The 12,809-nt window shown below is 40.4% G+C and overlaps 1 protein-coding gene across 1 annotated transcript in view; it reads right to left on the reverse strand.

The window, feature by feature from the left end:
• The window catches only part of LOC149451735 (alpha-2-macroglobulin-like protein 1), a 222,347-nt gene that overhangs the window by 17,388 nt on the left and 192,150 nt on the right, over positions 1–12,809 (reverse strand). The window contains exons 29-31 of the mRNA XM_089690237.1: positions 8,505–8,686; positions 7,922–8,137; positions 2,694–2,818 (exon numbers count right to left, since the gene is read on the reverse strand). Of these exons, the coding sequence (XP_089546363.1) occupies positions 2,694–2,818; positions 7,922–8,137; positions 8,505–8,686 (523 nt within the window). The remainder of the gene's footprint in view (positions 1–2,693; positions 2,819–7,921; positions 8,138–8,504; positions 8,687–12,809) is intronic.

A 12,809-nucleotide genomic window follows, 5' to 3' on the forward strand; every position in this document is an offset into this window, starting at 1 on the left:
TTAACTGAAATATTAGCTTTATGGAAATATAAATGTTTATCCAATTGTATATAAACAGATTGAAAAAGTCTCCACATGTCACCTATTAAAAACATGACAATGTTGTCACTTAAAAATGAGGAAACCCCGGGTTAGATGTTGAAAATGCACAATGCCAAGTCCTCTGAAAAATATATCAATAGACTCTGAGTCAACAAAAGGCAACCAGTCACGCACGACTGGCTGAGGCCTATAAAATTTCAATATTCCAATATATATGGTTATGTCTATACTTGATTTTCAACCTCAGCTGTGCACGCATTAGGATCTGCTATCCCCCTCTATGCTATATCATGACTCTTTTCCCATACACCCTTCATTGGTGGTAACTATTGGGTTGCCTTTTGTTGACTGTTTATATACAATTACATAAACATTTATATGTGGTTTCAATAAAGCTATTATTTCAGTTAAACTACTTGAGTCATTTTATAAGTACCTTCTTTCCTTATGGGGGCTTTTACCCCATAAATAGTTTTTTAAAAGCAAGGGGAGACCTGGGCAAAAAATACAAGTTGCTCCTCTGGTGGTAGCGCTACATGTGTATTTATGGCAGTCTCACCCCTAACATAACAGCATCTAACCACAGCTGATTTCAGTGTTCATCTAAAAAATACATAACCTCTCAGTTCTCTTATGAAAGTTAATGGCTGTAAATCACTAAACAGCCCCACCATTGGAGGAAATAAAAGTGTGACTGTAATTATGTAAAAAAACAAATGCATGCAGTGAACATTCCTTTTTGATCCACTAACAATAAGGACTTCAGTGTATAATGTAACTGACACCAAACTAAACATAACCCCATCCCTCTGTAGCACCCTCCTAGTTAGCTAGGGGGAGCTAGCTGATTATCTTTTTAGTTAGAAAGGTAGCAGCCTGGTCAATAGTCAGCTGGGACAAATTCAGGTCAGGGCTGCATGAAAGTTTCTGCAGATCAGTTCCTTGATACCGCCCCCTGCTCTAGAATCTTGGAGAAGATTCTAGAAGCAGTGGGTGGGGGTGAAGAGGGGCTAGTCTGCACTCTTAGGGGATCCTGACCAATACCCAAGCAGAAGGCTTGGCATGGGGTCAGGACAGCCCTTAAAAGTGATTGCGCCTGCTCAGTGGCAGGAGAGTTCAGGAGAAAGATGTGAGGAAGCTGAGATTCAGGACCCTGGGAGGGGGCCTAGTGGGAAGGGGCCTACCTACAGGCAGGGCGCTGGAAAGATGGATCACTTATCCTCACCGGCCACCAGAGTGAGGACCACCTATAGAACCAGGAAAGGAGCCAGCTCAGCGGAAGGCCTTGAGGCAGCCACGCACCTAAATCTACTCGCAGGACTGAAATTGAGTGAGTAGTCCTATACCCTCTGAGCCAATTAAGGGAAAAACAGCACTTTGATGGGAAACCTGATTAGCTCCTTACCCAGGACTGTTTCATTTAAGGTGGCAGGCACTGAATTCCCTTGCCCAAGGATTTCCTCAGGCAGCTGGATAATAAGAGAATTATCTAGGGTCTGGGGTGGTGCACCAGGAGAGGCTGGAGAGCTCTCCAAGAAGAGTTTCTGCTGTGTAAAGACTTGTGCATAGTTGCTAAGGAGTTTGTCCTCAGTTGCAGTTCCATTGAACATCCCGTACACTCCTTATCCCATCCACATTTATTGCCCCTTAATAAAACAAAAACTGAGCTCAAGGACTGTTTCTGGCTCTGAGTGCTCTGAGTCTGTGGAAAATGCGTGTTGCCTGGCTGTGCAGGACTATAGGGGGACCCAAATCTTCAGCAAGTAGTGCTACATCTCTTTACAGTAGCAGCCATATGCAAAAGGCAAGGATTAGCTCATATTACAGAGTGTGTAAACCTTGATAATCAAGCTCCTTTTTGGTCTGTTAAATATACTATTTAGGCTCCATGCAAACTGGCTTAAAAAAAGCGCTGCTCCTAGAGGAGTTTAGCGTTTTGCCTGTAGAAGCAGCTAATGTTATTCTATGTGTCCATGCACATTAGGTAGTCTAGAGGTGTTTTTAAGCTCAGCATTTATAACCAGAAAAAACCCTTCTGTTTGGCAGTTTTGAGAGCATTTTTCTGGAAGAAAAAAAGCGAAATGCTTCTAAACGCTAGTACAAAAAACACTCAGCAATAGCATTTTTTTTTCCTGCCAAGAGCACTGGCTTTTTTTTAAGCTAGTGTGCCTTAACATGTTTTCTTATATCAGTTTTATAGGTGCAAAGCAAAACCTATAGATTCAAATTAGAAGTTTTAAGCTGACCAATGCCCAGTTCACTCATCCTTTGTTATCTCTAGATGTCTAATATGCCCAGCCTGATTCTTATTTTGGATTAGAGAACAACTTGTAGAGATAGGGAGAGGTGGAAGTTTTCAGTCTATGAAAATACTGAGTGATGTCATTTCACAAAAGACAATTAATAGCTAAGAGGAATTTCAGCAGATCAACTGGTATGTTTCTATACTTGAAGGGTCTTTAAAGGGATAACACATAGGGAAATGTGAATGTATTACAAAGATGCACTTTTTTTTTGCCCCGACATACACTTAAAGACTTCATTGTTACAGAAGTGGGGCTCAAACATTACCGTTTCAAACAACCCTAAAACTAAGTGATTAGGAAAACTTCAACCCTTTTCCAGGAAACCTCTTTCAGAGCAATCTGTACCTGGCTTCCATGTGAAGGTCAAATTTTTTCAGCACTTCATGTGTGCACACTGCTGGCTGGGTGCTGACCATGAGAGAAAGGGAAGTAGCAGACTTTTCAGGTGGTGAGTTATACTTCAGGTATGTCTAGAAAGAGGTAAACATAGCAGATATATTGTGACAATGATAGGGCATTATAAAATTATATAAAGAAATCCTCCTGCGCTCAACACTTCTAATAACCGTGCCAGCTGCTGTCACCTACTCCCTATACCACTGGATATAACAAAATAGCCAACAAATGGTGAAGCGCTAAGCAAATATCCAAATTGCAATATTAATATATATCAAACTATAAATAAATAAATATACGTTAAAAACTGTGCAATGTGAAATACATAAATAAAAACACTCCAGTGATTAATATAAGATGACAAACAATCAATATAATCAAAGTGATACGTGCTTTACATAAATAAGGCAGAGGTCCTAGAGATTAATATGGTGGGTTTTGCAATTGTTTATGTCACACTGTATTTACACAGCATTTGTTTACATCCGGCAAAACCCGAAGTGACAAAATACCCATCACTTCCAGTTTCTAATACCATAGAGATTATCAGGGATGTTCCGGTCCCCATTCAGCCCTATAGTAGTGCTAGCTTCAGTTTCGGGCTCCCCACTGTGACAGAGCCCAGGAGGCACACCTCCTGTCACTTGTAAAAACAATCCAGTGGCTAATTAGCTGCTAGTATTGCTTTTACATTACACAGAATTGGCTGCCGAAAAAAAAAAAAAAAAAGATACTGGGATGATGCCTGTAGCTGCAGGCACCATCTTGGTATCTCCACTCAAAGTCCAGGATGTCATATGACATCCTGCAGGTGGGAATTGGGTAAATATTATTTTTACCCATTAGATTGCCATTTTACAGATGGATACCTTTATTTTCTTATATTGTCCTTCTTATTTTCTTACACAATTTTGTTTAATCGTATTATTTTCAGCAACAGTTGGAAATTAATGTGGTATTTAGCAGGAGTAATTTTCCATCCCGCGTATGGCATTCTTTAGGTTTAAACTATGTACCACTTAACAATTAGGCTCCATGCACACTGGGAGTTTTAATAACACTGGTAGCATTAGCTGTGAAAAGTTTTTCAGCAATTTTTTTAGCATTTTTGCATTAGCGTGTAGCCACGTTTTGCCGTATTTTTTGCTGTGTTTTACCATGTTTTGCCGTGTTTTTCAGTGTTAGAGCGTTTTTACAGACAAAAATCTCCTCTAGAACCTACTAGTTCTGGGGGGTTTTTTTTCCAGCCAAAAAATACTGACTACAGCCTATGTGTGCATGAACACATAAGATAACATGGGGAATTTACTGGCTGTAGAAAAGAACGCCAAAAGCCAAAAACAGCAGCTGTAAAAATGTCCAGTGTGCAATATAAAACAAAAGTTAAACCAATGAAAAAGATAATAAAAATGTGAAAAATATACAAATCACAAATAATAGCGCAAACCCTCGGAAGAAGTCATTGGACGAAACGCGTCAGTGTGCGGCCTTCCTGTGACATCACTACTCATGCTGATGCACGTGTCCGGATCACGTGATCGCACTATTACCATCTTAATGGTAATGGGCTGGCTGGTGAGACACAGGATGCAGAGACTGGAGCTCTGATATAACAAAATGCCTTGTTTTTATTTGCTCATTGTGAGTGTGATTTTAAGGGGGGTTTGTTTGGCAATAAATTTGTTGGATGATACTGCACTATGGCGAGTATTTTCTTTACCCACATGTGCTAATCTGGATATGAGAGGATCTTCTCTGGAGTTTGTTTGGTGATATGCTGGATACATAGTAGTATGTTGAGTAATTACCAACACATGAGGATTGTCCTTTGAAGTCTGTTTGGTGAATGCTGGATATATACTGACATGCTGGTTAATTACTAGCACATGGTGAGTGTGCATTTTGATGGGGTGTTTTTGAGCACTGAATACCACATTGCTTATGAAGGAGGATCTCATTACTTCATTTACTGAGGATCATGTTTATATGGACTTTTCTGAATGGACTATATTGAGATTCCCTATTTATTGATTTTTTGTTTGCACTATTATTATGCACTTATTTGGTGGTGGTTATATTTAGTTGTGTGATTTGGTTTGCGCTATTATTTGTGATTTGTATATTTTTCACATTTTTATTATTATTTTGAGTTTTTTAATAATAGCAGCATCCAGTGAGTGTATTTTCTCTCTTTATTACATTGGCGCAATGATGTTGGTATAATAGAAGTGTTGTATTTATTGGAACATTTCTTTGGTAACTAACTTTTTAGCAATGAAAAAGATACATTAAAAAAAAACAAAAAAAATACATACATAACATATACCTAAACATTGCTATGTACAGCATTATCAGATCTATCTACTTTGATATCTCTTCAACTGGCTCACTGCTTTTTCCTAGATTTCTGCATCTCAAAGATTTGCCTGCTATGAAAAGTATGAATTTGCAGCCAAGTTTGAAAAGATCTTTGCATGCATACTTTTAGGATACTTTCGCACTGAGGAGTTTTTGAAGTGTTTTTGCGTTAAAAAAAGCACCTGAAAAGTTCAAGAAAAATTCTTCCTTATGTATGTGAATGTATAGCTATGTATGTTTTCACACTGAGGCGTTGGCCTTGCAGTGCAGTGTAAAAAGTCTTGCTTGCAGCATCTTTGGGGCATGTTTGGTGAGTTAAAAAAAACAAAATGCCACAAAAACGCCTCTTCCCATTGAAATCAATGAAAAACGCCTGAAAAGCGCCTTAAAACACATCTGAGTAGCGTCTTTGGTGCAATTTTTAAGTCCCGTGTCCTTTAAAAAACATTCAGAAAGCACGGCAAATGCATGGTAAAAACGCCTATGCGGTTTTGCTATGTTTTTGTGGCAGATCAGTGTGAAAGTAGCCTTAGGGTTGTTGTTCTAACTAAAACTTTCACAAAAAAAGGTGAATTAAAACTCTTATTATAAAATAATACATTCTGGTTAAAATCTATTTTTGACCTAGTCAAAATAAACATATAGAAATGACAAAATATTAATTATTATTATTATATATAATGAATACTTATTCCAACTTGCATACAAATTCTACTTAAGAACAGAACAAACCTACAGAACCTATCTTGTTTGTAACCAGGGGACTGTCTGTATAGGCAAATCTTTTTATTTTCATTTTTGATAGAGAAAGTCACATTTTTTTTTCGCCATCTGTGCCCCATTTTGGAGATTTCCCTTCACTTCCTGTCCCGTCATCAGACAGGAAGTGAGGGGAAATCCCTGCAAATTAGGGAATCCCTTGGAGACCCGCAGGTCACCAAAACTAATGTCCTCACTGGAGAATTTCCTCTTTATTATTTTTCTGGGGACTACCCAAAACTAGATAAAAGAGAACGGTAAACAGGACAAATAGAAGGGGTGTTAGGAAAGCACTGGCTATAGTACAGGGCTCAATATTCATACAGATGTGCAGCCACAGGCCTCCGAGCACTCGTTTGGCTATGCATAGACATGTATATGAGCGGACGTGCATGCACCTGCTGCTAACGCTGTAGCCAAATGGACTATTTCAGTGCAGCAGTTGCACTAGTCAGTGCTGTCTGATCTACAGCTCTCCCTGTGTTCCTGCTTCTGGTCCTGTTTGACCTGGTTTGCCCTGACCATGTTTGAATGCTGTCTGCCCTGACCTTGGCTTGTCTCTGGATTCTGCTTGCCTCCTTCTCATCTGCCTGCTCCAGTGTTGCTGATCTCTGCTTGTACCTTGACCATTTTCTTGCCCGCTGTCCATGTTTGTACCCGACCATCTGTTGCGGGCCTGGTTTGTGTGACCACGCATTCAGTTATCCGTCTGCTCAGCTCTGCATGCTACTTACCTGGTCCCTGTTTGTCCTTCACCTGCTATGTGCTGCCAGCCTCTTTTGCACCTGCGACCAGTCATCTACTAGCCAAGCAACTGCCCACATGCTGTCTGCCAAGTCCAGGGTCTGCTGCTGCCATCTGCTGTTTTGGCCATCTGACCCATCTCTGGCGAAGCACCTGCTACTTACCTATATGATCGGCTGAACACCTTACAGGTGCTCATACCTCGCTGTGAACTTGCGGTCACTTTCTCATCACCAGTGGTTCTTGAGACGTGGCTGTAAGAGAGGCCTCCCTCGATACGTCAGGCTCTGCTATGAGGTATGTGACAAGGCGAAGACACAGACAGCAGCAAAAACTGTCAGTGGTTCTAACTCTATTGCACTCTATTAAAAACTTAAAAAAAAGTTAGTTATACTTTAATGAGTATGCCATAAGGAAACAAGGAAAAGCCGCCATTGTGTAAAAAATTTAACCTTTATTAAAATACTACCTCTTCCACAATACCCACTCACATTGTAAAGAGCTATGCCTTGCACAAAGATAAAATCACTTTATTTATAATTTTGTGGAATCTCTTTGATGCATGACAACTTTTTCAGCACTGACACTTTAATGATATATTGGACTTTATGAGCTTTGTTTTTTTATTTTTATATTTTATAGACCTTTAGTTTTATTTTTTGTGATTGCGTCAATGAATTTTATGTGATAAGGTCTTCTGTATAATTAGTTATTTGCATAAAAAAAATTTGCCTTCAGTTTTAGTTCACCTTTTGACAAAAAATAATAAATGCATTTTGACAAAAAATAATAAATGCAATTACAGGTAAAAAAAAATGTGCATTTATTATTTTTTGTTGCAGGAGCCTGTAAAGCATTGCACCAGCAATCAGCAGATTGCTGGTGCCAGGCAGGTCTCCCGCAGACCTGTCAGTATATCTGTTTGCCTGTGCAGCATGTCAATGAACTACTATGGTGCTCCACAGTGCCGTGGTAGTTCATTGAGAAGGCTAAGGCAGTCGGGACTCATAGTCTATTCATTCACAGAACTCTGTGAATCAACGATGCTGCCACTTGGGTGGAGCCCCAATCGACCGTGCTGTTTTTGAAAAGTGACAGCTAGTACAGGGAACTTCTCCTTGTATGGCTGTCACAAGGGGGTGGACATGTAACATGTTCCCAAATGTGAACTTATCCTTTAAATAAATGTAATATATTTTGTTTTCGATACAAGGATTGGTACCTTTACATACATTTGAGTAATATTCCAAGTAGATTTTTCCCAAGATGTAAGATCTGTTAATTATCATCTGCTATATGACAGATACACTACTGACCTGAACATAGACACATCCATTTCCTGTGGCAGTGATTGTATATATTCCTGAAGTATCTGGTAAATGTTCTTTTTGTAAAAGCAGGCGGTTTGTCCTGTCCACATGAAATTGCCTCTGGAACCCAGACAATGACTTAATGGACACAGTGAGATCTATTGTGTCCCTGTAAGTAGCTGTAGCATATTTGGTAAAAGCCTGAAGTCCAACCACCATATCCTGTTAAAAAATGTCAATATATAAAGCCTGCAGATGACTTAGATTTAGTTACTCTAACCAACAAAACACTACTGTATCATGCAACAATTTGATTTCCAGTATAGGTAACATGACTGTCACTAAAAATACAATTATTTAAATAAAAAACAAACAAGTACAAAAAAAAAACAGTATACTTAAAGATGCATTTACATTATGCAACCCTAAAATAAAATACTGAATCAAATGAATCAAGAAGGATTTTTAAAACCGCATTGCTAACTTAGGACTATTGAATACCCAATGTTTAAATAAGACTCTGGGCAAACATGAATTACATTACATGACAGCTAGCACAGAATATTACAGCAGTAGAAAAGTATATAACCTGAGTTAAGTAGAATCCACCCTGGGGTTTCTGCTTTTTCACCATCCAGCTGACAATGCTTGATGCCTCCTCAATATCTTTATGTGAAGCGGCCTCATCTGATAGTATAGCGAGGAGAACGTAGGCTGATATCTCCACACCACCATGACCACTGCTATCCGATGTCCAGTATTTGGTCCCAGCTGAGAAAAAACAAGCACACCACACACTCAAAAGGTAGAAATCAACCAAGACGCTATGTGGTAGACATTATAAGCTCATCTAAGTAGGCCACATTTCAAAAAAGGTTCACTTATATTGTGGTGTTTTCAAAAATACAACGCTGCCATAATTGCATTATTGTAATCAAATGCATTATTAGATGAGTCATGAAAAAATGTATAATGCCATTGCTAGTTGCCTGGTGATCATACTAATCCTCTTACTTCAATATTTTAGAATCAGTGACCTGAAGCAAAGTATGCCATTATGGACTTTTATCTGACTTTCCTGATCTGCATACTTGTTCCAATTCAGGTGTCCTTTTATGAAACAGAGATCAGCGGCGATCCTAAGGATTGTTCTCCACTGATCATCTCAGCACACAGATGGCCAGTGTATGAAGGAGCGATGTCAGCCCTTCACTGGCGATCTGTGTTCTCCCTCCAGATTCTCCAGCCCAGAGCTGGAGAATCGGAGGAACCGCAAACGAAGCAGCGGTAATTTACTGCAGGGAAGCTTAAATAATGTCTCAACCCATTTTGATATATAGCATTTACAATTCCAAAAAAGTTGGCACACTGTAAAATCTACATAAAAACACAATGCAATCATTTGCAAATCTCATAAACCCTTATTTTATTCACAATAGAAAATAGAAACCTCATTAACCACTTGCCTACCGGGCACTTTCATCCCCTTCCTGCCCAAACCAATTTTCAGCTTTCAGCGCTATCACACTTTGAATGACAATTGCGCGGTAATGGTGGTATTTAATTGTCACTGGGTTTTTTTTATTTTTATGCACTGTAAACGAAAAAAAAGAGCAAAAAATAAAAAAAAGGTTTTCTTTGTTTCTATCATAACATTTTGCAAACAGGTAATTTTTCTCCTTCACTGATGTGCATTGATGAGGCTGCACTGATAGGCAGCACTGATGGGCACTGATAGGCAGCACTGATGGGCACTGATGAGGCGCCATTGTGGGCATTTATGAGGAGGCACTGATGATGTACTGATATGCAGCAATGATGGACATTGATAGGCAGTGCTGCTGGGCACTGGCTAATAGCACCAACTGGAGGCACTGAATGGCAGCACTGATAGGTGACACTGCTGGGTGGCATTGATAATCAGCACCCTGATTATCAGTGCAGATCTCCCCTGCCACATTTGCTGGTTATCAGCAGTACTTTACTCACGGTGTAACAGTGTGAGGGAAGTGCTGACGATAACCGGTAAGTGTATTTACTTTGTGATCTGTGTCATTGGATACAGCTGATCACATGGTAAAAGGCTGCTGTGATTGGTCTTTTAGCTCATTACGTGATCAGCTGTGTACGTAAGACACAGCAATCATAGACAGGGTTGGGTGCACGCCGCTGGGGGCACGCAGGGGGCAAGTTCTGGGAGGACGTCCATGGACGCCCTCCCAGAAATGGATAACAGCGCTGTAGCCGTCTTTTGGCTATAGCACGTTTGGGAAGCAGTTAAATGTTTAAACTGAGAATATGTCCCAAAAAAGTTGTGACAGGACCATGCTTACCATGGTGTAGCATCTCATTTTCTTTTAATAACACTCTGTAAACATCTGGGACTGCTGTCCCATTCTTGTCTGATATAGGATTCTAACTGCTAAACAGTCCTGGGTCATCTGTCGTAGTTTTCATTTCAAGATGTGCCAAATATTTTCAATTGGTAAAAAGGTTTGGACTACAGGCAGACCAGAAAATATTTTTGAATTTGGTACATTATTAGTGCTACATTGTCAAAGTGGTGCTGTTACAGTGGAATAAAACCCAAAAACATTTATCATATTGCAGCTTACCATTTCTTATATGTGATGGCTGCATTCCTTTTCTTTTCTAGGCTTTCTTATAGTTACATCTGGTGATCCAGCCATTAAGTCTGTTGTTTTTCAAAAGAAGCAGCTCTCTAGCATAATGTTACAGAGATGAAAACAACATTTAACACTAGCAAGGGTGCGTACAATAATCAGCTTTTATTTATGTAAAACACCTATCCCAAAAGGAAAAAACATTTGTTGTTCAAAGTATTATCCAGAGCTTGGCTTCAGTTTGTTAGTGTATTTAAATCTGCTAGTACATCACTTTTCTCCCCCCAGACTGACAATGCTGCTGTCCAAAGGTGCCCCCGTGTGCCTTCATCCAGAGTGGAGGCACTCTAATACAGGAGGTGTATTACTGGCCACATCACCAGGTGAAAACAGAGGAAAAAAAGACAAAAAAAAAGTTGAATCTGCCGCATGTGTTAGTAAAGTTACCGAAATGAACAGCAGGGATTTTAAAATCTGGTGCAGGCCATTTCAAAGGGGATTTATTGAATTCTCCCAACTGTGTATCTGTGTCAACCACCTCCACTACATTACACTGCAGGGCACCCTGCATCATGGAAGCCAAACTTTGTTTCTCAAGGTTAATTAAAATCTCTGCACATATACCTGACAGGTAGGGATTGGATTTTCCCAGGCGTTTGGGAAGCGGTAAAAACGCTTCCCAAATGCCTGTCTGCCGTTTGCAAACAAAGCTAGTGTGAACGTAGCCTAACAGCCTGGGCAAGAGACAGTGGGTCAAATTTAGGTCAGGCTGAGGGTTCTGCAGATCAGTTCCTTTGTATCTTCCATTGCTCTAGAAACTTGGAGAAGATTCTAGAAGTAGTGGACAGGGGTGAGGAGGGGCTGGCTTGCACAGGAGGACTCTGGCCAATCTCAAAGCAGGAAACTTGGCATGGGGCCAAGGCAGACTGAGTGTGACTGAGCATGCTCAGCAGCAGGAGCATTCAGGTGGAAGATGGAGTGAGAGGCTGAGATGTAGGAGCCTGGGAGGGGGCCCAGTGGGAAGTGGCCTACCTCCAGGCAGAGTTGCAGTTCCCTTGGGTATCCCATACACCCCTCAACCCCACCCAAGTTCAATACCCCTAATAAAACTTAAAAAAAACAAGCTCAAGGACTGTTTCCAGAATGCAAGTCTGTGAAAAATGCATGTTGCCTGTTTGTGCAGTACTATAGGGGGACCCAGAATTTCCAGTACTATAGGGGGACCCGAATACTCAGCAACTCCTAAGAGGATATTGCTACATAAGCACTGGGCTAAGAGATCCAGGGATTGTGGGATATGTAGTCTCTACACAGGAAGTGTCAGTTCTCAGACAATAGAGGACTTGCAATAACCTGTTATATGCCTCATGTTTAAACACAAACAGAAACTTCTGACACAGGAATGTGAAGATTTACTCTACTATAGGCTGTGCATACAGGGCAACAAATGACACCATGAAACTACCCGATCAGTGCACATCATATGTAGGTGGAATACACAAGGCGAAAGTAGGTAGGTTTAGAATGCCTTTTACAGGGTAACTGGTATCTAGGAAGCAGCTTCTTACTACTAGATATGTAATATCAACGTGCTTTTGTTTGGGGAGGCTTAAATAGATTAAAGATAGGAAAAAAAAACAGGTGATGGTGGATCCCCCACTTCCACTTTTGGGGGCATTACAAATTCATCAGAATTCTGATAAGTATCTGGAAGGATGGGAGTTCTTTACATCCTCTGATGGAGTTTGAGTGGCTGTGCTCATCTTCGACTTCTCTCTGAAATGGCTTACTGATCTCAGTAAAAACTGTTACACACCTGTCTGATCATCCTCCTCCTGCGTACCTTGTGAAATGGGAAGCAGATTTGGACACAGCTTTTACGGAACAACAGAAAGAGAGGATCCTGAAGCAAACTCATTGGTCTCTATTGCAAGCTGATACGTGATCCCCCGAACATTACATTAGTTCTTGATGCAGTCCTCGCCATGATGTTGTCAATGTCAGCAACAAGAGAGCCTTATGCTACATATGCTTTGGAGCATTTCTGTACTACGCACCTGGAAGCAGGTGGGGACATAACTTTCAAGCTAACAGATGTCAACTTGGGGAGTGACCCAGCAGCCTTCCTTCTACATCTCACCCACTCTTGACAAAACGTTATAAACATTCCCTGTAGATGCACCTGCTAAAACCTACCATGGCATGTATCCTTTACTGGGAAAAAAAAACCAGTGGCACCTCTAATCATCCTCTTGCTATGGAAGATTAAA

The sequence above is a fragment of the Staurois parvus genome, unplaced genomic scaffold (assembly GCF_062004578.1).
Source record: "Staurois parvus isolate SC_StPar_1 unplaced genomic scaffold, SC_StPar_1.0 ptg000525l, whole genome shotgun sequence".
Classification (NCBI taxonomy): Eukaryota; Metazoa; Chordata; class Amphibia; order Anura; family Ranidae; genus Staurois; species Staurois parvus.